Source organism: Phocoena phocoena, chromosome 8, assembly GCF_963924675.1.
Source record: "Phocoena phocoena chromosome 8, mPhoPho1.1, whole genome shotgun sequence".
Classification (NCBI taxonomy): domain Eukaryota; kingdom Metazoa; phylum Chordata; class Mammalia; order Artiodactyla; family Phocoenidae; genus Phocoena; species Phocoena phocoena.
In genome coordinates this window covers 56,412,226-56,436,172 of record NC_089226.1, presented here as the reverse complement: position 1 = coordinate 56,436,172, position 23,947 = coordinate 56,412,226, and the positions used below count along the sequence as shown (strand labels likewise).

The 23,947-nt window shown below is 57.3% G+C and overlaps 1 protein-coding gene across 1 annotated transcript; it reads right to left on the bottom strand.

Annotated features, from left to right (window-relative positions):
- Positions 1 to 711: 711 nt before the first annotated feature.
- WNT11 (Wnt family member 11) lies at positions 712 to 20,538 on the bottom strand. The gene is made up of 6 exons (XM_065882267.1): positions 20,265 to 20,538; positions 18,021 to 18,203; positions 10,541 to 10,776; positions 8,533 to 8,810; positions 5,500 to 5,792; positions 712 to 1,558 (listed from the first exon to the last, which is right to left on the bottom strand). Exons 2-6 carry the CDS (start codon positions 18,101 to 18,103, stop codon positions 1,384 to 1,386), a joined length of 1,065 nt encoding a protein of 354 aa, XP_065738339.1. The 5' UTR covers positions 18,104 to 18,203; positions 20,265 to 20,538; the 3' UTR covers positions 712 to 1,383.
- Between the last annotated feature and the right edge of the window lie 3,409 nt (positions 20,539 to 23,947).

Genomic DNA, 23,947 nt, shown 5'->3' with positions numbered 1-23,947 from the left:
GGATTTCCACTTGGGACCCAACCGACATCACAATCTCCACCAAGTCTGAACCCTATAGTTCTCTCTCCACCCCCGTCCCAGCATGCGTGCGTCCAAGCACACGGCCAAAACCTTTGTAGTCCTTCTTGGTCCTCCTCGCCTTCAAGTCCCACAGCCATGAAAAGAACAAATCTAATGGCTCCACCTTCAAAACAGAACAGGAATCCAACCACGCCCACTGCAGCCAGCCTGGTCCAGACACGAAGCTGGGGGCCTTTTCCAACCACCCCTCAATTTCCACCACCAGCTTTACAAACGGAGAAACTGAGGCTAGGGAGGGAAAAGCCTTCCCTACAGGTTTCACACAGAAACCCTGCTAGGGCTAGCTGGGGCGCGGTTCTGCCACCACCTCCCCGAGGTCTGCATTCCCAGCTCCCGGGTAGGTTTTCTCTTGAAGCCACTTAGCAGGTCTGATGACACAGCCAAGCTATGTGCGCCTGCATGTGTGTCCCTGGGGAACAAAGAGTCTGCCAGCTGGGTTTGGGTTTCAAGACGTCTGTCCTCACCCTTGACCGGGAGATCTTACAAGGAGGCTGGGGCCTGAGCTGGGTGGTGGAGTGTGTGGGGAACATCAATCGGACGCCGCCTTGCCTGGGAACCGGAGACTTCACCCAACCAGCCCCAGGATCCTCTGAGCTCACTTGAGGAGGCCAGAAACTGCAGGGGCGGCCTGGGGTTCTCAGCATTTATTTCATACAGCTGTTTAAAGAGCTTGTTTAAAATACAGATCGTCATATATATATATATATATATATATATATATATATATATATATAAAATATATAAAGAGAAATTGAGGCCAGCCACCCCAAAGAAAAAGCTATGTTTTATAAATATTTCTGTAGCTCCCACATCCCAGAGGAAGAAAAACAAAACAAAACAAAGAAACATTTACAACCCAAGCTAGTGGTTCCATGTGGTGGGCCCAGTAGGCTCAGACCCTGGGGTGGGCCAGGGGTCTCGAGGGCTAGGCCTGCAGAACATTCTGGTGAGGAGAGGCTGACCTCCCACTTCCCAGGAGGCTGGAGTCTCTGGCTAGGAAAGGTCGAGTCTGTACCAGTCTTGCCAAACCCATGCCCCTGGCTTCTTAGACCCGCCTGGAAGGCAGCAGGTGGGCACTCCAGGGCCTCGGGCTGCCAGGTTATTTTTAATCTTGTCGGTTTCCTTTGATGTCCTGGCCCTCTTTCCCGAGTGGCCCGGCCTTCTGTTCCTGGTGGTTTCCAAGTGGAGGCAAAGGACAAGCCTCCTTCCACGTCTAGCATCTGGAATTCACAAGCCAAAATCCATGGGGCATCTCCAGGCCCCCTGGCCAGCCTCTGAGGGTCCCCGAGGAGCGGAGCAGCCTCACTTGCAGACGTAGCGCTCCACCGTGCGCTCACACCTGCGGCAGGTGACATAGCAGCACCAGTGGTACTTGCAGTGGCACCGCTCGACCACACGGTCTGTGTAGGGGTTGTAGCCGCGTCCACAGCACATGAGGTCACAGCTGTCACTGCCATGCGACGTCTTGTTGCACTGCCTGGAGGGGGAGGAGAGGTCAGTGAGCATCCTGTCACCCACCAGTCCCTCCACTCCCAGTCAGGCAGCCCCAGCCTCCTCTGACCACGGCTGCAGCCTCAGTCCCCCTTGGATGGTGTTTTGGTCTTTGGGGAATTTAAAGTAACCCTCTTTCCCAGGGGTACTTCTCACTTTTCCCTATATTTCCAATAGGCATTCGTCAAAATGAGGGGGTGTTTTGTTCCCTTTGTCTCTTTTCCTATATCTTCTACTTCTAAATACTTGAAAGTGTCTCAAACCACTGTCTAATAATCCTGTCTTCGTACTTAATCCTTAATTATATTGTAACAAGCGTAAAGATCGTTTTTACTTTTAGAATCCCAGGATAAATTCTGAAACAAACAAATGGCATCGGCTGTGAGGCAAACTGAGCGTTTGGCACTGTCTTGGTGGAGACAGAGGGTCCGTCAATAATTTGCCCCTTTGAACCAGGCGCTTCCCTCCAGTATTTTATCTTATCCGAGGCAAGCAGCGTCTCTGGGTCAGTGGAATTACTATGCCCATTTTACAGATGGAAACAGGCTCAGCAAAGGGCAGAGGCCTGCTCAAGGTCTCATAGGAGTTTGTGGATAAGCAGGGCTCAAGCTCAGGGGTCCTGAAACCAAATCCAGTGTATATTCTCCCCACCCTAAAGGGCAGAGAACCCATGGGCTGCCAGGGGCTGCATTTCTTCCTGAATCAGTCCTGTGGGCAAAGAAGACACTGAAGGTCGCTATAAGACCCAAATATCCTTGCCATCAGTTCTTCTGTCTAGCGAAGAAACATCTGTGCAGGTTGGCATTTCATCTAGCTGGGCTTAGGCTCGACAGGGATGCTGTCATGGGATGCAGCTGGATCCCCACGGCCATGTGGACCAAGGAATCCCAGAATGTCTGAGGTGGGCAAGCCCTAGACATGATCAAATCCAACCCTCATATTTCCTGATGGGGAAACTGAGGCACAGAATGGGGAAGGGACTTGCCCAGCATCACACAGGGTGAGCACGGGGTCTGTGAGAGCTCAGGAAGGCTTCCTGGAGGGGGAGGGATCATCCAGGCCATTGCATGAAAGATGAACAGGAATCTAAGACGGAGGGGAGAAGAAAGGGTGTTGGGGCCAAGGAGGACAAACACCCTGACCTGACCTAATCTAAGGGGACTGAGAGATGGATGGAGGAGCAGGGCTGGAGGCAGGGAGGCCAGGGAGGCTGCTGCCAGCAGCAGCTGAGTAAGAGAAGCTGAAGCCTGAGCTGGGAAGGAGCCATGGGGAAGGAAGCAGGGGAGCACTTTGGAGGGGGAGTCAGGAGGAGACGGCAACCTGCGTGTGGGGACTGTAAGCAGTTCCGGGCAGGAGGGAAGAGCAGAAAGAACACAGGCCCCAGAGCCAGACAGACCTGGGTTCAAATCCCAGCTCTGCTGCTTACTGGCTGTGTGACTTAAGGCAAGTCACTTAACATTTCTGGTCTTTGTTTAGTCACTCGACACCATTAGTCTCCCTCAGCCTGAACCTGAAGGTCTCTGGATGACTCCTCTAGGAAAGGGCAGTGGAAGGGGGCAGAGTTTCATTTTTATTTCTGGGTCCCTGACATGCAGTGTTTGAAACCAGGCCTCCAACCTCAGAGCCAGACGGGACCCGCGATGGTGCCCGTGAGGGGGAGCTGGGGAGGCTGGGGCCTGGAGAAAGGGCAGGTTTCAGAGTTTGGAATAGGAACGGCTGAGGAGGCTTCAGTTCACCAGGCTGGATTTGAGGAGGGCATCTTGCCCAGCTAGGGGCCCAGCCACGTGTACCACCTGTGTACCTGCCTTTTACAGTTAACAAAGCTCATTTGCATCCAACCCCCTGTACCCCCCAAATCCCTAATCTAGTAAAGCTCACGTTTCCCCTCCTCCAGGCAGCCTTCCTTGATGTCTAGGCTGAGTCAGGGCCCCTCTGGGCTCCCCGTTTTCCCTGTCACAGTCTGAGCACCTGATGTCCCTCCCCATACCTGGTGCCTGCAAGAGCCTCATGTAATGCTGTAAGAAGTGTCTGTGGTTGTGAACCACTGAGATGTAGGGGCTGTTTATTACTGCAGGAGGAGCTGACCCATACAGCTGTCTGCAGAGGCCCAGGGCTGAGCATGGCAGGAAGCCTGGGGGCGGTGGGGGATAGCATTCTGAGAAACCAAGGGTGGTAGCTGGTGCTGTGGAATGGGGCCTCCTCGTCAATAGTTTGGGGGCAAGTCCTAGGTGCAGAGTCGGGACAGCTGGGAAGGAAGAGGCCTGGCAGCCTCGGGGAGGGGAGACTGTCATTCACAAACCCTTCCTACGGCACTGACACCACCCGGCAAGGAGGGGCTGCTCCGTAAATGTGATTAGAATCACTTGCCAACCTTCCCAGGTGACTGGTATCATCCTCTTGGCACAGAAGATGAGACTTGAGCCTCAGGTAGGTGAAGGGATTTGCTCAAGGTCCCACAGCTAGGAAACTGCAGCGTCAGGGTGGGAGCTGTCCTTCCCTGATGCACGCACACACACACACACACACACACACACACACACAGCGCCCCGTGGATCCAGGGAGACCCTCTCTTTGCTCTGGGGTCCTCAGTGTGCTTCCCCCAGGTCCTCTGGGTTCTAGAATCTTCCCCCCAACCCCATCCTCATCACACCCACCCTGCCTGCCTCAGCCCAGACTCTCGCTCCTTCCTGTCTCCCTGGCCTGACCTGGTTCCATCTTCATTCTGCCTGAGTCTCTCAATCTGGCCTCCAGATGGGAGCCTGGGCCTCCTTGCAGAGCCTGCTGCCCTGGCCTGTGAGGATGGAGCCCCCCAAAGCAGTCCCCCTCTCCTGGAGACAGGAACGTGGGCTGAGGAGGAAGCAAAAGCTGGCCAGGAACCAACTATGTGCCAGACACGTTCTCAGACACCCTCACTCTGGTTCAATATTCTTTTAACCTGGAAGAACACTAGTTTTGTGGAATGCTATTAGGGGCTCCTTAATAAAAGAGTTCCACAGCCAAACACCTCTGGGAAACACTGGCTTAGACAGATCCTTTACTGCGGGATTCCTCAGAGCCTTTAATATGTTCTCGTGCCTTGCAAATCGCCAAAGAGAACTTCCAAACGTATTTGACTGCAGAACTATTTCTTTATAGCATTTCAGGACTGGATTCCTCCTGAACCATCTCTGGGAAGAGCTGCTCCCCTGAATCCTCACCAGCCCTTCCTGGCACATAGTAGGTCTGTAGTCACCACTGGCTCCCTCCTTCTCTCCTGTCCTGAATCGGCTTCAGCAGCTGTGATGGGACCTGCTGTAGGGACGCCAGCTCTGGCTCCGAAATGGGGGACCGGGGGGAGAAAGCTGGGATCTGGGAGGTGGGTGAATGCAGGCGGGGGCATGGGAGCGCCGTCTCTCCACAGAATGCAGGCCGACCTCGCTCTCCTGCTGCCCCTCTGAAAAGCGCTTGTCCTGGTTCCAGCACCACACTGTGCAGACTTCCTGTGCGGCCACGGGCTGGCCACTGCTCCCACCTCCCCTTGTGCCTTAGTTCATTGGTCCAGCTCACAGGTTGTATGACATTTATCCTTCGCTTATTCATTTGATGGACATTTACTGAGGATCTATTTTATGTCAGGCAGCCTCTTTCCCAGCCCCTGTCCCCCAATACAGTCACTGTCTCTTCCCCTCTGTCTCCCACACTAGGGGGCAGATGGGATGGGGGCCTCCCACGAGCCTCCATTCCCCAGGAGCCCCTGCCTGGGCAAGGTACATAACAGCCACGCCCAGGAGCTCTGCCAGGGGCCCCTGGGACCCCACACCTCCACCTGGCGTTCAACTGGGCGGGGACTCCGTTCCCCAAATGCTGACTGTGTGCCTGGCCCCGAGCTGGGATGGGGCATGTGCCACATGGCTGACCCTTCCTGCCAAGCTGGCGGCGGGCCCTTACCTGTCCTGCGTCCCATGGGAGCCCACCTTCTCGTTCTTCATGCAGAAGTCAGGGGAGCTCTGCAGATAGACGAGCTCCGAGTCCTTCACAGGCCGGATGTCCAGGTCCTTGGGCACAAGGTGCTTGCGGGTGCCCATGGGTCGGTGCACCACCTTGGTGGCCGACAGGTAGCGGGTCTTGAGGTCGGCGGCCACATCCCGAAGCTCCTGCAGCCCCTTCCAGCAGGTGCGGATGGAGCAGGAGCCAGACACCCCGTGGCACTTACACTTCATTTCCAGAGAGGCACGCAGAGCCTGCGGACAGCGGAGGGCGTCGGGCTGGGCAGCCAGTGCCCCCTCCCTGCCCTGCCCCGGGGCCCTGCCCCACCCTTCTGCCTGCCAGTGCTCTCAGGGAGTCACCATCTGCTCTGGGCCTCAAGTGACAGGGCTTTTTGTTCTAAAGCTGGGGGGTGTTGTGGATCCTTAGCTCCTCCTCCAACCTGGGGGGCAGCTGGGAGGGGCAGGAAGAGAGTGGCTTTTGCAGGGCTAACGGACGCCATTTATACACCTAGTGTACCAAGTGCTCTCACACTTAAAATGGCTTCATCATCACAGAAGCCCTTCATGGGGGATATCATTCATTTCTCCATTTAAAAAACAGGAAATGAAGGCTCAGCGAGGCTGAGTCTCTTGCCCAAGGCTACACAGCTAGAAGATCTTGGGCTGGGATTTGAACCCAGGTCTGAGGGCAATTCCAAAAGCCATGGCTTTTCATTATTCTATGCTTTTTCTCTCTCACAAAATGCTTGCTGAAAAGAAGGTGGTGGGGAGAAGAAAAGGAAGGGAAGGAGGGAAGAAGAGGCAAGAGGTGGGTGCTTGCAGGGGGTGGCCCTGGCCTGGCTGGCCGTCCCCTCTGCTGCCCGGTGCCGCGTCACCACTCAGCACCTGTCTTCATGTGTGCTGAGCGGGTGTGTAACTGCTACCTTGCAGAGACGTTGAAAGGATTCAACGAGATGACATATGAAAGAGTTTTGTGAACTACAGAAGTTAAATCAATATTTGGTTTCGAAAAATCAGTCTAAGAATTATGGTGGAGAGGGGAGGCCTGGGCTTGGGGCCTGGGGAGACACTAGCCCTGGCTTTGGAAGTGACTCTGTGCCACCATCTTCCACGGGCCTCAGTTTATCCCTGCGTACCTGAGGGGCATGAGTTGGGACGCCTTCTGCAGGCCTTTCAGTTCTGCAGTCTAAGCGCCAACTCCTTGCACACAGGACTCAGATCCCTCTGCCCACCCCACCCCCCGCCTGCCCTGTGTACTGCACTGCAAGGGTTATGGGTCCCCTGGGCCTACCCCTGCATCAAAAAGATGGGGAAACTGAGGCACACAGAGGGCAAGGACTTGCCCAAAATCACACAGGGAGTTAGTGAGGAAGCTGGTCAAGGTCCCAGGGCTCCCTACCCCTCACAGTGCCAGGAAGTGGGGAATGAGGGAGTCCACTTGGGTCTAGAGTCTGGAACTGTCTCAGCAAAGCCTGTGGAGAGCACATAATGAAGTGAACCCGACTGCAGGGCACATTCAGCCTCCCAAGGGCACAAGGTACTTCTGAGTCATCCAGGAGAGGTAAACCACATTCAGCTCCTCAGCTCAGACGGCGGGAAGGGGCCCAGGCTTCCTGAGGCCACGGTGCCGGTGCTGAACGCGCTGTCATCTACCATCCCGGGTCCTTGCAGACGGCCCCAGGGAGGCCCGCTCCTTGGCATCAGGGCCCCTGGGAAAGGGCTGATGTGCCTCTGAGGCTGAGGACCCTGTTTGGACTGCACTGTGGGATGGGACGGCTGTACCCCTGGCAGCACGAGGCTCAGGCCTGGCCACGGGCAGGAGTGGGGCTGGGTTCTCGGGCAGGAGGCTGGGTGAAGGGCTCCCAATGGGTTTCCAAGGGTGTTGCGGGCGTGGGCCAGCAGGGTTGGGAGGCAGGAGTTCTGGGTCCCTAGCCAGGTTCTGCTACAGATCCACAGGGTGACTTGGCCTCAGTTTCCCCAACTGCCCAAAAATGGCCTGGACGTCCTAGAATCCTTACAAGAGGGAGACCAGAGAGAGAGGAAGTTGAGGACAAGGAAACCTCTAGACCTGGAGTCCCATAGACCTGGGCTCCATTGCACTGTGTGTCCTTGGCCAAGCCACCTAAGCTCCTTCTGCCCCACGTGGAGCTTCTGTGTAATTGGGCCTAACGGGGCTGCAGGGAAGAGGTCATGAGATGCCACCCACACCGGACACTCTGCCCCTCCAGGACCAGTTCCCCATCTGTAAGGAGGGGTAACAGTACCCCTTCACAGTGTGGTTTTGTGGACTACGGGAGAGAAAACTAGTCAAGGACCCACCACAGTGTCTGGCACACCGATTGGTACAAAGTTGTTTCTTTTTTTTAATTTTCAAAAATTAAAAAGGTCCATTCATTCATTTATGCATTCACCCCAACCTCCTGTGGAATGAGGTGAGGAATTAATGCAACACTGATAATAACCGACATGGAGGGGAAACCGTCTTTAGGAGGTTGGGGTGGGTTTTGGAGCTGGGAGAGAGTCCCCATTAGATCCAAGGAGACGACCCTTTAGCAAGGGTCTGCTGCTCCGCAGCCCTCTCCATGCTTCCTTCCACACCGGCCTTAGCCCAGAGCCCCAGAGGAAGAGCCTGAGGAACGTGACCAGTGGGGACCAGAGAGCACCAACCCACCCCATTTTATAGATGGGAACAACTGAGGCCAGGGAGGAAGTGACTCGCCCAATGTCACACAGTGAGTTTAGAGCTCCTGACTCCCAGCTCAGTGCTCCTTCTGCTCCACCGACGTTCTCCAGCCCAAATCCTGGTGGACCCCCTGGAGGAGGAGGAGCCAGGCAAGCCCCAAGCAGCTGGAGAGGGAAGAGCCAGGGGAGGCCAGGAGCACATCAGTGTGGGTGGATCAGGGCCCGTCCCCCCGCCACCCCTCCACTGGGGCACACTGGGCGGCCCTTTTCCAGCCAATTGGCACAAGCACAACCATCTGGGGGGGGTGGTTACCTGTCTCCCCACTTCACTGTTGTGTAGACGCGTCAGTTTATTGGCTTGGGATCCTGTTTTTTTCACCTTCATAGGAGCATCGGAAAACTTGGCCCCCATGAGGAGCCCGTAGCTGAGGTTGTCCGCACATCCTCCCCAGCGGTTCCCGGGCCCGGGTGGCTCACCTGGGACGGGGCCGCAGGAGCAGCCGGGCAGGTCGCCGGAGGTGCAGGCCCGGGCGATGGCGTGGCTGATGGCGGCCGCCGACAGCGCATACACGAAGGCTGACTCCCGGGTCCCTGTGGGGAGGTGTGGGGTCAGCCGGGGCGGGCGACCCGGGGATAGGACCCTGCCCAGACCTGAGGCCAAGGGGCCAATCTTCAGGCCCAAGTGCTAGGTGCCCCACTTGCTGGAACCACAGCAGACCTCACCCAGCGTCAGGACCGAGACCTGGTGAGGCCCAGCTCCTCGAGGCCCTGGCCTGAGATCCCAAGAGAGGCAGCCTGGTGCCCGCCTGCCTCTGCGGGGTCTGGTGGGGACAGGGGCAGCAAGCAGGTGGAGGATGGCACGACGACCATTCATCTGTCACGCCCCCATCCTCCCCCAAACGCACTAGCTGACCTGCACACTCTCTCACAAAGCATGCAAAGCCAGCCCCCCAGGGCACACCCTCACTCACACACTCACCATGCTGCACTTTCCTCCCTGCTTGCCCTGCACCCAGTGTTAGGGGCTGCTTTCGGGAACAGAAGGCCCAGTGCCTGAGCTCCTCAAAGACCAGTGAGCAAAGAGCCTGCTGTGGGGTGAAATGTGTCCCCTGAAAAGATATGGTCAAGTCCTGACCCCTGGTCCCTGTGAATGTGACCTTATTTAGGAATAGGCTCTCTGCAGGTGTAACTGACCTCAGATGAGGTCATTAGATGGAGCAGAGTGCGCCCTAATGCAATGACTGGTGTCCTTATAGGAAGACGGAATTTGGGATACAGAGACAAAGAGGGCGGAGGCCATGTGACAGAGGCAGAGACCGAAGTGATGCAGCTACAAGCCAAGGAGCACCGGAGCACCGAAGACTGCGGCAGTCCCCAGAAGCTAAGAAGAGGCAGGGATGAATCCTCCCCCAGTGTCTTCAGAGGGACCCCTGCTGACACCTTGACTCTGACCTCAGACTTCCAGCCTCCAGCACGGTGAGTCAGTTCTTCTGTTGTCAGAAGCCCCCCAGTGCGTGGGGCTTTGTTACAGCAGCCCTAGCAAACTAAGATGGAGCCCAACGTGCCTTGGCAGTGGGGTGTCCTGGCCTTGCGTCCAAGCAAGTTACCCCCCTTCTCAAGCCTCAGTATCCTTAACTGTAGAGTGGGAATGATAATACCTACCTCACAGGCGTGCTCTGGAGCCCAGATAATTCAGGAAGGAAGGAGGCTTTGTAAAGAGCTGCACAAACGTTAGCTGTCACCGTGTGGGGGAAAGATGAGATGCACTGGGGCACTCCTACCCTTCAAAAGCCTCTCTATGATACATAGGACCCCAAAATCCACCCCCAGAAGTCACCTCCTCTGGGAAGTCTTCTCCACAGATGTTCTTTAGTCCCTACATCACTTTGTGCCTTTCCCAGCACCTTCAGTCGGGATGGTCTAGAATTAACTGCTCCACACCTGTCTGCCCCGAGGGCAGGCTCAGTCGCATTCTCATTACAGACCCCCCACCCCCAAGGCCTTCCTGCATCATTCATTCCTTTGTTCGGGCGTGAGGGGTACATGTGCATTTGTACTGTCATTCAGGCTCCCCGCACTGGTACATTCACTCACTGTATGTTCATTCATTCAACAATTCACGCCCCAGTACCCATGTCCACCACCCGTCCGTGTATCCATCCATCATCCAGCTATTCACTCATCCCCCCATCACACTTCCAGCCATCCATCCATGAATTCACCCACCTATCTAAACACACATAGATTTATGCCTGAATTCATCCACCCCACCCCACCCGCATGCATTCCGCAGGCCCTAGCAGCCTCCGCTGGCCCCCTACCTCTCTCCAGGTCAAGCAGGTAGTTGGGGGCGAGCTCGATGGAGGAGCAGTTCCAGCGCATGTCCGCGAAGGCCCGGCGGCAGGCCTTCATGACCTCGCGGGCGGCGTGCACGATGGTGTGCATGAGCTCCAGGTTGCTGCGGCACAGCTGCACCTGCGCGGACACCAGGCCCTCCAGCTGCTTGCAGTGCTGCGTCTGGTTCAGTGCCAGGGCCGCCGGGGTCTTGGAGAGCGCCCTGCACACAGGTCAAAAGGCAGCAACCAATGGAAGGGAAGTCAGGGCTGTGAGGGGCCGTGCTGCTTCCACCCGCTGTACCGGCCCCAGCCTCTCCTCCACAGTCTTGGAGCCTTTGCTGGAAGGAGCTGGGAAACCAGGAGGCCAAGCACTGTCCCCAGCAGAGTAACGGCTCCCCCCTCCCGTCCCCGTGTGACCTTGGGCACATCACTGTCCTTTTTTGGGCCTTATGCCCTCATGCATAACATAGGATCATGGCCCCCATCCTACCTAAGCTTTATTATAATTATACTAACAATAAACAGTTTCATAGCTCACAAAGCACTCATATCCACTGCCTTATTTAGTGCCACACAGCTGTGAACGATTACTCTTTATTCAACATTCATTCAATCCTGAACATGCTAGACGCTCTGCTAAGCGCTGGATTATTATAATCATCATCACCTTAGTAATACATACTATTAATTGACCATTTACTAGATGCACAGTGTGAGTTAGGAGCTTCCCACTATGGCTTCGTTTAATTATTAAATCCATCTATTAGGCTGTAAAATCCCACATACGTGCAAGAGATTCATTTAAAGATTAAAGAGCCACTCAATTTGCTGATAAATTAGACTTAGCCATTAACTTGCTATATGACTTTAGATAAATCACTGTCCCTCTCTGGGTCTCAGTGTCTATACCTCTAAACTGTATTTCCCAGAATGGGTTCCAGGGAGACACTCTGAAAAAAGGGATCCATGGTCAATCAAGCACAGCTGGGGAATGTGATATACTACATCCCCCCTTGAAGAGTTAGTAATGCACATTTACATTTTAAAGGCCCTGAGAAGTCCTGCAGCAAAGCAACAGGCTTGGTTTTGTTTAACTTCCAAGTCTGCTGAGCACAAAACCCTATATTTGAGGAGTGCTGACCTCCTCCATGCTTTGGGAAGTGCTGGCCTAGGGGGTCCCTGTGACTTCTAGTGATGTTATAGGACCTAAGAGCTTCCAGATCCTGGTTCTGGGCACTGGGATTCCAAGACTCTAGGACCAGGGGTCGATCCTGCATTCAGCTTCCTCCCAGGCCTTCTCTGAGGAGCAGACTGCATCAGGTAGCCCCTCCTCTTAAGTGGAGGCTAGAGGGACCCCACAGCCTTCCACATCGACCCACCCCCTACCCTAGGGCCAGCTGGTCCTCGGAAACCCAGCAGAGACCCTGGAGGGACAGGCGGCAAGAAGGGGCCAATCTTCAGGCCCAAGTGCTAGGTGCCCCACTTGCTGGGACCACAGCAGACCTCACCCAGCGTCAGGACCGAGACCTGGTGAGGCCCAGCTCCTCGAGGCCCTGGCCTGAGATCCCAAGAGAGGCAGCCCGGTGCCAAAGAACAGCACGGGCCTGGGCAGACTCCTGGCTCTGTCACCCGCACTCCCCTTGTGACCTTGAGCAATTCAAGTAGCCTCTCCTCCCCCATCAATCTCCCAGCATTGTCTGAGGGATTAACTCAGTGTGAGTCACATGCTCTGCCCAGGGCTGACACATCATGGTCAGGGCTCTGTGATGGAAGCTACTAGATTACTGCGTCGGTGGCCTTTTCCTACCTTAGCTTCCTGCACCCACTCAGTCAAGGCCAAGGGCTGCCATCTGACCTCAAGGCCCCTCAAAACCTGGCCCTAAGGCCCTCTCTGGCCCCCCGTCCTTGTCCCCCATGTGTCTTAATACCTGTCACACCAGACTCCTGGCTTCTCTGACAGGGACGGCCCTACTACTACGCGTATGCCCAGGCTTTTCCTGGTGCCAGGAATGCCTTTCCCCTTCCTCCTGTACCTAAATGAATAAATGAACTTGATCTACTTGTGGAAGAAATATTTACTAAGCACCAACTCTTCCCAGACATAGATCCTTTCCTCAAGGAGCCCCTCGTCTAATGGCTGCACAGACCTATCCCCAGATATAAGGCAATGACCCAGATGTTCCAGTTCATGGGCTGGCCCAGGGAAGAGCTCAGGCTTTGGGCACCAGCTGTGTGAGCTGGGTAAGTTACCCAACCTCTCTGGGCCTCATCTGCTGTAAGAAAATGATAAATTCTACTTCAAAAGGTGATGGCAAGACTTCAATATGATAATGGATGTAAAGCACTCGGGGCATTCATAAATGGGATCCCTTGCTTGTTGCCGCGTGAATCTTGGACCAGAGGGAGTCAGAAGACCTGGGTTGTGGCTCAAGCTCTGGCCTCTATGTGCTGGGCAATCCTGGGTAAACTGCTGTCCCTCTCTGAGCATCAACTAAAAACTGGGGACTCCTGGAGGTCTTGTAGGGGCTGAATGAGTTCGTATGTGCTACACCGAGTACTAATAGGTGAGTCTGCTTCCTGCTGCCTCTCTCTGCCATGCCCCACTCATCCTACACCTCCAAAATACAGAAATCATCCCCGAGGCCCGGGAAGCTGACCCAGGGCAAGTGGGCACGGCCTGGTGTCTGTGGTTGGAGTGGCACAACCCAGCCTGTCTGAGATTGACTGTGGGTATCTTGGGCCATCTTCCCTCACTGCGACCCCTGGCCCATCCCTACCCCACCAAGGCACGAGGCAAGAAACCTTTGGTGTATCTGGATGCGGACCTCAGGCATGGTTGCCTGACTCTGCCTATGACTGGGGAACCTGCTGCCTGAATTCCGGCAACACATACTGGATGAGGGGTGAGCACACAGGGACAGATACCATCCCCTCAGCCTGTTTCTTGGTTGTTACAGCCCCTCTGCCACTACCTAGCAAACACTGTCCACGCGCGTGGACCCGCTGTCCCAGGTGGGCACAGCACTCCCCAGTTTACAGAGCCTCTCATTTCATCCCATTCTTACAATGCCCGAGGGGCCTGGGAGATGATCACCCCCTTTGTACAGAGGAGGACGCTGAGGCGCTCCAGTGCCCAGGTGCTTGGCCTCCTCTGGACACCATCCTCCCTCAAACCTGGCCTCACCTTCCCAGGTCCCCTCTCTACTGGGCTTGGGGCCGTCCACGCTCAGCCTGTCCTGAGCCTGCTCTGCCCATCACCCTTGCCCAGCTTCCATCCTTCCCCTCTGAGCCACTTTTGTGTTTCACAACAGGAAGGATTACAGGAGATACACGAGAAAACACCCAGCACGGTACCCGGCACACAGCAGGCACTCATGCAGGGCGGCTGCCTCCCAGGTCCTTCCCCTGGGCTCCTGCTCAGAAAGTGGATAACGTAAGCTGAGACTTTCCCTGGGGAGCTCAGGTTGCGGCTCCCAAGCAGGGGTCCTCTGGGATCCTGGGGTCTGGGGACCCTGGGCCACTCTGGGTCAGTCTGTCCATCTCTTAAGTCATCAGGCATCCACCTCCCCAGCTGGTGGTGAGAGAGGTTCGATGAGGGAAACCCGGTGAGGATGTTCCCAGATGAGGCACAGACTGCCCAGGTGGGCAGAGGACAAACGGGAAGGTCCTGGGTGGGCGCGGGGCTGCGGAGAGAGCGGCTGGGACAGAGCGGCCAGCTGCGGCGTGCTGGGGGAGGCCTGCTCGCGGGAGCGTGCGGACTGGGAGATCAGGAGGCGGGAGGCAGCGGATTCCACTCCCGAGGAGGGCGATGCGGTCATCTGGTAATTAGTGGTAATGACCGTTTCTAACTAAGGCCCCCTTGGGGAGGTAATCAAGGATAGGTTGGGAGGTGGGGGAGTTACCCGTCTGGACATCTCCTCCGGTTTGCCTCACTGCAGCACACCCCTAATTGAAAACATTTTGGTTTATCTGGGGGTGGGTGCATGGGGGAGAGGGTGGAAGAGAGGACAGGAGGAAACAGAGAGTTCACAGGCGAGGCCTATGCCCAGGGTGCCGCTGGGGTGGCCGAGGTCTCTCTCATTCAGGAGTTGGGGTTCTCCTGGGAATGGCGGGGGCGGGGGAGGTGCAGAGACCTGGGTTTCAGCTCCAGCTCAGCACATGTAACGTTCCACCTTGGGCAAGTCACTGCCCCTCGCTGGGCCTCAGCGTCCCCACCCCATTGTGGAAGTGGGGACACTGAGGCCCAGAGAAGGGCAGGGCTTGCCCTGACCTGTACACAGCCAGCCAATCAGAGGCAGAGCCAAGCTAGAACCCAGGACTCCTTATCACAGGCTAGGGCTCTTTCGCTCCCATTGTAGAGATGAGGAAACTGAGGCTAACATGATTGATTTGCCTGAAGCCTGGCTCATGGCTAGTGAACTGGCAGAGCTCAGGCTGGGACCCAGGCCTCCCAACTCAGGTCTGGTGCTCCTCCTGGCCTCTCTGCGGCAGCTGTGTCCCTTCTGAGTCTCTTAGGACTCTTCCACAAGAGGCCCAGCCCCGGAGTAAGCAGCAGGCTTGGGGCTGACCGGGGTGGGTGGAGTGGCCTTTATGGGTCCTCCCACCCACCCTAGGCCTTCCCCTCACTGGGCAACCCCAGTGGTTCACAGAAGGCTGGAACCATCCTCCCTGCCCACACTTCTGGTCTGAGTCTCCCAGCACCTGGCTTGGGTGGGAGGTGAGGTAGGGAGGGGTCCCCCAGGTTATTTCTGATCAGGTGCTTCCACCCCTTCTCCCTTACCCCCTATCCCACAGACAGCCCAAGCTGAGTCCCAGGTCCCCAGTGAGTGGGCAATCTGGGTCACTCAGCCACGTTTACTTTCATTTCCCACGTCAAATGTCCCTTTCCTCTTCAGCTCACTTTCCAAAGCCCAGGGCAGCAGGGTCCTCTGGGACATCCCCAGGACAGCTGAGTCTCCTGGATGAGTCCCCAGCTTCCCATCCCCACCGTACCCTTCCCTGTGCCCAACTGTCCTGTGGCTCCCTGTGACCAAGAGGCCCCAGAGCCACCAACTTAACTCTAAGTCCTGCCTCTGCTGCCTATTAGCTGTGACACCCAGTTCGTTAAAGACCCACTGAGCCTCCACTTCCTCTTCTGATTAATGAGGGTGATGGCAGAACCCACCTCACATGGTGGTTGGGAGACTTAAATGAAACAACATACATCAAGCGCTTAGAACAGTGCCTGACATGTACCAAGGCCACATATATATACAGACACACAGAGTTGTTATTCTAAAACTCCACTCCTTCTCCTGCTTCCCCCTCTATCTTCAGCTCCAGCAAGAGTTTAACCACTATCAAAGAGGTTTGGCTTCATGGAGCCTGTCTCCCTGGCTTCTCATCCCACATCCACCATTAATTAACTAGCTGTGTGACCCTGGGCCAGTTACTTAACCTCTCTGTACCTTAGTTTCCTCATTGGTAAAATGGTAGCGATAAGAATGTCACCTACTTCATAGGAGTGTTATCAAAGTTAAATGTCTAAAGCTCTGGGGATTTACTAGTAAGCTCCTGTAATTCCTGGCTTCTCTGTTTCCCCACACGCATCGTCCTACCCCTGCTGTTCCTTCTGCCTAGGATGCCTGCTTTGCATTCCACCCATGGCCATCGAAATCCTATCTATCCTTTGAAGCCAGACTCAGTCACCTCCCTTATGTGGGGCTAACCACACCTCCTCTGGGCTCCCATGCTCCCTCTCCTAGGACACAGACCAAAGTCCACTTGGTACGTTTTATATGTCTGTCTCCCCCAACAGGCTGGGAGCTCTTTTAAGGCAGACACTGAGTTGTACTCATTTTTTGTGGCAGCCTGGGCTATGCAGTGGGGACAGCACGGGTGTTGGGCTGAACTAGCCATCTATTTTAGACCCTACCCAGCCACGTGCCAGCTTGGGGGCCTGTAAATTTCTCAGAGCCTCTGCGTTCCCATCGTGGTGTGGGAATTATTATAGCAGTGTCCCCCAGAACGCTCTAGGGGTGAGCCCAGTTCTTGGCCTCTGATCCTCCTTGGGCCAGCCCTTTAACAAAGCCCTTCCCTCTCTGGACCTCAGTTTCCTTATCTGTAAAAGGTTGGTGGTGAGTGAGGAGGGCTTGGGCTCCCTGATCAGAGGTTCTCACCAGCCGCGACAGTGCCAGGTACCAGCAGTAGAAGGAGAGCGGCTGATTTCTCATAAAATTAGTCAAGATTGACTGAGAAGAGCTGGTGCCCCCAGGCTGGGAAGCTGCTGAGCTCAGGCCTCTCCTTACAAACAAGAAATGCAAGAAGATGGGGCTCCCCTCTCAAGAGAATTAATGGATAACTAAGCCCCAGAAGGGGTAGGGCTGGTGACCTCGAGACTGTTTGTCGGTGGCCCAGCCACTATTGCCCCGTCTTCCAGCTAATCCATGAACCGTCCTCGAAGCCCTTCCCCAGCCCATAGTCTGTCCCACGCCTGTCTTATCTGCATGGCTCCCCGCCCCCGACCTGGAACTCTAGGCTGTGTCTTGTCCTGGACTTTTCCACAGCTCAGGGAGTTCCTCCACCCAAAGTGCCCTTCTCTCACTGCCCCCACTCACCAAACTCCCAGAGACTCCTCAGGCCCATCCTAGGAGCACCACCCACGAAAAATCTACCTAGGGTCCCAAGGATGTGCCCCCCACCAGGTGATCTCCTCTCCTCTGGGCTCCCACAACACCGCCCTGGGCTCTCCTGGGGCACTTGGAGTTATTTACAGCCTGGGCTTATCTCTTCCAGACCAGAGGGCAGCTCCTCCAGGAAGGGGCTGGCTTTTACTCCTTTCTCCCTGCCCTCCCTGCCCACAGCCCAGCACAGAGCAGGCACTCTCTTCTGCTGGATGGAAAGGAGTCTCTCTCCCACTTACCCCTCCATTAATAATTTCTATCTAAAGGACTACCCTTCAGCATCCGACAGTTTATGGGGTTCTTTCATGAGCCGCTTCTCATCTTACCCTCCTTTGACAGAGGAGGACGCTGAGGCTCCTAAGAGGCTGAGTGACACTTCCCCAAGGTCACCCAGGTGGAGGGGTCTGGACTGTTTGAGAACCTCCAGCTAGGGTCAGGAGACTGTCAAGGAACATAATATTGAGCAGGCCTTGTGTGTAGGGCGCAGACCCTCTAGATTGGGCCCCTTGATCATGTTCTTTTTCCATCTGTCCCTGTGGAGGTCTTGTGCAACCCCCGGCCGCACGGAACAGGGCAATTCCGTAGTCCTCCACGCCCTGTCTTGCTCCTCCCGCAGGTAAGGACAATATTTAACAGAGGAGGAAAAGGAGGCTTAAAAAGGGTGACTTGCCCACGACCGCCAGGCAACTTCTGCTCCCGGGTCTTGGGCACGCTGGCCCGATCCAGGGGGCCCCTTAAGGCTCTCCGCCTCCCCCAGCCACGGGTCCCGGGGCCCATGTGCGTGGACGCGGGTCCCTACTTACAGCCACTTGATGCCATAGCACACATTGGTCTGGAGCGCCAGGGCGAAGAGCAGCGCCTGGCAGACCTGCGGCCGCGCCCTCATCCTCGCGCGGCTGGCGCGCCGGGAGGTCGCACCCTGGGGAAGCCGCGCCGAAGTCCCGCCGCGCGCCCGGCCGCCGTCGCTCCTCCTGCGCGCACGCCGCCTGCAGTCGGGGAGAGCGGAGACAGCGGGTTAAGGCTGCGCGCGGGGCGGGGGCCACGCCGGGGGTGGGGGGCGTTTTATTCAAATTACAAAGGAGGGGTCGGGGCCCGGGGAGGCCGGGCGCGCGGCCGGCGTAGCCTCCCGCCCCGCACAGCCCGGGACGCGGCCGGCGTCTGGCTCGAATTAAATGCCTCCGGAGCGCGGCCGAGGGATTGTCCACCTAGTGCGGCCCCGGCGGGAAGCGAAGAGGGCGACAGGACCAGAAACTCCGGAGAAACCAGGCAGAGACACAGCGAGAGGGAGAGAGACCCTCAGAGAGCGAGGCTGAAAGACATTTGGCAGAGGGAGAAGCCCGGATAGGCACACAGTTCTCGAGAGGGACGGAAAGAAGACGAAGGGGGTCGAGGGCGGAGACCGCGGGTGGGCAAGGGGAGGAGCAGATTCGGGGCCCAGGATCTGGGTACTCATCTCCGCAATATTAATTGTTAGTTATTATGGGCCTGGCCATTCTCCTTCCCTGCTGGGCCTCGGTTTACCCCCTCTGTAAACTGGGGACACAATTGTGATTCAAATTGTGATTAGGACATAATTCACCTTTTAAAAAGAACATTCACCTGACGCGATCGCATTTTTTCCTCCCAGCAACCCTGGGAGATAGATACTATCACTGCCCCCATCTCACAGATGAGAAAACGGAGGCGCGGAGATGTGAAATAGGGTTGTTCAGCCAGCGAGCGGCAGGTCCATGCCCCGTGTTTTACTCGCATGTCTACCCGGTGTCCGGTGAGATCATGGACCGTGAGAAGACAGGGAAATGGGGGCTGGCTCTGGGCATCAGTTTCTCAGCCTGTGAAGGGGAGGATGAGAAATGGGATGGCAAAGGTCTTTGTACAGTGAAGGCTGTTCAGGGTCCTGAGCCTCTGAGTCCCTCTAGCGGTGCCCTTCTGGAGGGTCGGATGGTGCCCAGGCCGGAGCCAAGGCTGGGCAGCCTGGCCTTAGCTAAGCTGGGAAGCTCACGGGGCCGGCGCGATGCCGCCTCCGGCCGCCAGGCGGCGTCCTGGGGCCGCGGAGTAGCCCTTACCCCGCCCGCAGGCCGCAGAGTCGCTTTCTCCGGCTTTTTTCTTTTTCTCCTTTTTTTCCCTCTCTTCATTTCACATCCTTAACTCCCTTCCCAGCTTCTTCCAAATTTACCAACAACTGGCGTTCTCCCGGAGGCAAACACAGCCTCAGCCCCTCTACCCTGGGGAGGAGCAGACAAAGGGATTCCTTTCTAAAGGGTTTGTGGAGTTGGAAAAAGGAGGCGCCTTAGTGGGGGCGCTTGAGCGAGAAGCGGGGGGGGGGGGTTTCCCATCTGGCTGTGTGACCTTGGGCAAGCCTTCCAGCACCCTAGCCTCACTTTTCCCTTTTATGAAAACAAGGGACTGGACTTCACGCATTTCCTGAGGTCTTTCCAGCCTCCAGTAGCCTGCGGTTCTTCTGAGCTACCCTCTGCCTAAGTTTCCACTATTACGTCTACCTGCGTAGTGTGTGCATGTACGAGTGCGCCTTAAGCAAGCGCGCGGGCGCACACACACACACACACACACACACACACACACACATTTTAAATCCCAGTTTCCTGGAGCCTTCGGCATGACCCAGAGCAAGGCAGGGAGAAAACTCTGAATTACATTTTCTTTCTCCTCCGCAGAGTCCCCCAGCTGGGCGCCTAACACCGTGGCGCTCGCTACAAACTTTGCTGAATTATGGCACGGGGGCGGGGAGGCGGGGGTTTGTGTTTCAGCTGGGGTCGCAGTCTAACTGTGCCCCCTCTTCCCACCCAGCCTGTATCCAAACCTTTTGTCTTACTGGCCCTGAAAGTTTACCATACTCCTGAGAACGAGAAAAATATCGGCTGGATATGGCGGGGGGTGGGGAGGAGGGGAGAGGATCAAAAACTCCAGCCACTGTCTCTCCTCGCCCCCACCCCCTCCCAAAGTGTGGGCTCCCCCCTAAGGCGCCCAGCATTCCAGGGTAGGGAGGAGAAAAGGCTGCACTCGGAGAGACGAGAGCCCGGACTCACAGCAGGGGATCCGTGTCCAGCCCAACTCGCCCAGAGAGAGGAGGGGCCGCCCGGGTCACGGCGCACGGGGACCCAGGCGTCCAAGCTACTCCCGGCTCTTTCGGAGCGGCCCCGGTAGTCCCGGGCTTCTCCCTTCGCTGTCCCAGCACGTCGCTGGGGGGGGGGGGGGGGGGGGGGGAGGGGCGGCTCCTGGCCTGGGCCTCTGGGTTCTGACAGGTTATTCTTGTCCGGTGTCAGAGTGTCTAGGACAGCCGCGCGGGCCGCTGGGTCACCCTCAGCCTGCGCCTCGCGGGTCAGGGAGCCCTCGCCTCCCTGAGCCCCCGGCCCGCCAGGGGGCGCTAAACCGGGGTTCCAGGTGGGATACGCAGCAGCCTCCCGCGCCCTGGGACCTTGGGCAAGTCCTCTCCTCTTCCTGGACCCCCGTGTCCCCCCTCTGGGGATGGTATGAGGTGTAAAGTAAGTGTCCTCTCAATTCTGGTCTCTCTATAAGACATCAACTTGCCGTGGTCAGCCCCGAACTGCCCGACCCCTTGCTTCGGGCCCGGCTCGGAACCTCCCTTGGGGTCAGGCGCGTAGTGGGCCCGCGTCAAAGCACAGTGTCTTTGGAGAGATAAAGGGTCCCTTCCTCCTCCCGCTGGGGATAAAGTTCAAGCTACCTCTCTTGCAGCGGGCGAGAGAGGAAACCTCTGGTGCACACTCTGGGCACCGCAAGCGCAGTAGCCACGGCCCGGCTCTAACAGGTGGTTGTAAACCTTGGGCTCTGGAAGGCCCTGGAAACCCCGCTGCCAGGGCGGCTGCCCCTCTGAGGCAAAGCCGGCGTAGACACGCCGAGCTTCCCCTTCCCGGATGAGCCTGCGCTGGGCCGGGAGCCGGCACCGCGCGACGGCGCTGAGTGTCCCCGCCGCGCGCCGGCGCTGAAGCCTCCGGGTGCGCAGCTCGCAGAGCCGACCCGGAGAACCGGTGACGCCGATTCTGCTTCAAGATTACCTGCGACGCCAAGCGAGGCGGGGCCGCAACCCGGTTTTGACCCTGGCCGCGAGTCTTTTGAGATATGTCTGTTGGGCTGCGGACGATGCGCCGGTGGCCCGCGAGACGGGTTATTTTGGAAGTGGGAAGGGTGGGGTGGGGTAACTCGGGGCACCTCCCGCTACCCCCTCTGGGCCCGACCCCGAGCCCCTATGGACCGTGAGGGTCATGGAGGCACCTCAGCTCCGAGAGTTGGGAGGTGTGGGGCTCGTGCGCGAGCTCAGCCAGATGTTCGGGGCTGCTCCAGATTTGCCTCGGGGCCGGACAGGACTTTCCTCCTCCCCACCCCCTAGCCTGGAGCTCAGGTCTGTAAACAAACTCTCGGTTCTCCCCCTTATCCCGCCGCTTCTGGGAGCAGGTCTCAAAGCGAGGCCTCCGCCCCGGTCCCCCAATTTAGTAGGAGCTGCCGTAGTTCTCTGCCTTTTGCCTCCCTCTCCTGCCCCGCCACACACACCCTCTGCCAAAGGATCCAAGTCCCCCACCCCCGGGATGGCTCGGGCATGACCTCATCCGCGGGCTGACTGGGAGGGAGAGGGTCGAATCGGGGGGAACAGGGCCGGGAAGGCTCGAGGCGGGCCGCGGGAACTTCACAGCCCACCTCCACCGCTCATCCGCTTAACGCCCGCGCCCCCAGCCCCCGGCGGCTGCGCTCGGTGAGGGGAATGCCTGGGAGAGCCGCGGAGGAGAGGTATGGAGAAGGTCTTGCTTTGCTTACCGGGAGCGGTTGCTCAACGGGGTCACGCCTTCCCCCTCGGACTCCCGAGCCCCGCGCCCTGGCAGGTCCCCGCTGAGAGCCCGCCCGCTGCCCGCGGCCACTGCTCACCTCCTGGGGCGCTCGCCTGGCCAGGAGGGCTGGGGAGCGGCGAGCGCAGACCCCAGCGGACCCGGGAGCTCTCCGGGCTGGGCAGGCGGCGAGGGCGTCCTCTTCGCGAGCTGCCAGAGAAGCACGCCCGGGATCCCGGCGGGCAGAGGCCTGCTGGGGTCCCGCGGGGACTGGGGCGCACACTCAGGCTGCTCTGGAGGGCGCTCGGCTCCCGGGGCCTGCGCTCGCCCGCTCGCCGGAGCTCTCCGCCTCACCCGGCACGGTCTCTGGTGCTGGCCGCCCGAACTGCTTTATAAGGCACGGGCAGCTGCTTTGATCCGCCCACGTCAGCGCGCCGAAACCCCACCGGGTGGCTCCGGCCTCGCGCGGGGGCCGGGGGCGGGGTCCCCGCGGATGCTACGCACCCGCGGCGCCAGCGGCACGAGAGGACGTCGCACCCTGTTGAGTTACAAAGAGGAGACTTACTAACTATAACTATAGCTGGTGTGTACAGAGCGTGCGGGCTGTGAGCCTACTGCGCGCCTGGGGCGCTCGGGGGCCCAGGTGGGGAAGGTTTCTAAACCTCGCAGCAAGCCCCGCGAGGATCCTCAACCCCGTCTGGTTTGACAGAGGAGGAAGCCACAGCTCAGAGGGAAGTCGGCCTTAGGTCTCATTCTGGAGCCCGGGCATCACTGGGTGTTGGTCTTGCCGCTCGGTTACTATAAGCGTTGTGCGTCCGGAGAGCTGCCTTGGCGTCCCAGTCCGACCTTCGCCGGGTCACCTCTCCAGACCTCTGGTTCCAATTCTGGGAACTCTCAGCAAAGAAAGGAGGTGCGAGGGCTCTGCGCTGTGAGGCGGCTATAAACTTTAGGCACCAAGGAGGCAGGTGTCCCATCTATGGGATGACCGTTGGGGAGTCTTCTGGGCACCTTGTCCGGGTCCCTAGGGGACCACCAGCTGAGGACCGGGTTTCAGAAGCTAAAGCACACTAAGGCGCTTCTTGTGCGGTGTAGACCTAGCCTGGGGCTGGGGCTGGGGCTGTGTTTCTGGGGCAACTTCTCTGGGACCAGTTGAGTGCCCACACCTCCCACGCCCACCTTGGCCCTTCCTGGCTGACAATACTCCCCTCCCGTTTCTAACTGTTGGGTCAGGTGCTGTGGTTTCCTTGACTTCTGTCTTCCCCACACCCCAACCCAGGGGCCTCAATCCCAAGAATGATCTAGTTCATTAGCAGAAGGGAAAACGGATTTAATGAAAAGAGGCTTCTTTCAGGTCCCCCCAAGACACCCTAACTCTATTCCCTGTTCTTTGTAGCTGCCTGTGAAGTGGCACCCACAGGCTGTCCTAACCTGGCTACAGATGCCTTCACGTACATCACACACATCTGAGCCCACAGAACCCACCACAGGCTCTCAGCCATGCAAGTGGCAAGCAGCCAGTTCCCCTTGCACACAGGGCTGGGACTTATCACTCCACAGATGGGCACAAACACATTCAGTAGGTACTTGGACATACTACTTGCCCACATGCACATACAAGTTAAACAGCCATACACATCTAGATGAGGCTGAACAGGCAGACTTTCCCCAGCCGGTTCATGCACAAACACACCTGTTTCCATGCACACAGTGAGGACACACACAGCTTCCAAGCAACACCAGTGCACATATACTCCTGCTTATAGTCGCAGAAATGTCTTTGTGAACACATGCTGGGACACTCTCATCTCTTCTTCCAGAGCATTGGAGTCAATCCCATTATAAATGCCATGGGAAGGTAGTGGGGCTTTGGGTGGGGTGTGGGATACACTGCTGCTCCACCTAAGAGGCTACCGACAGGGGTCAAAAGAGTGTCT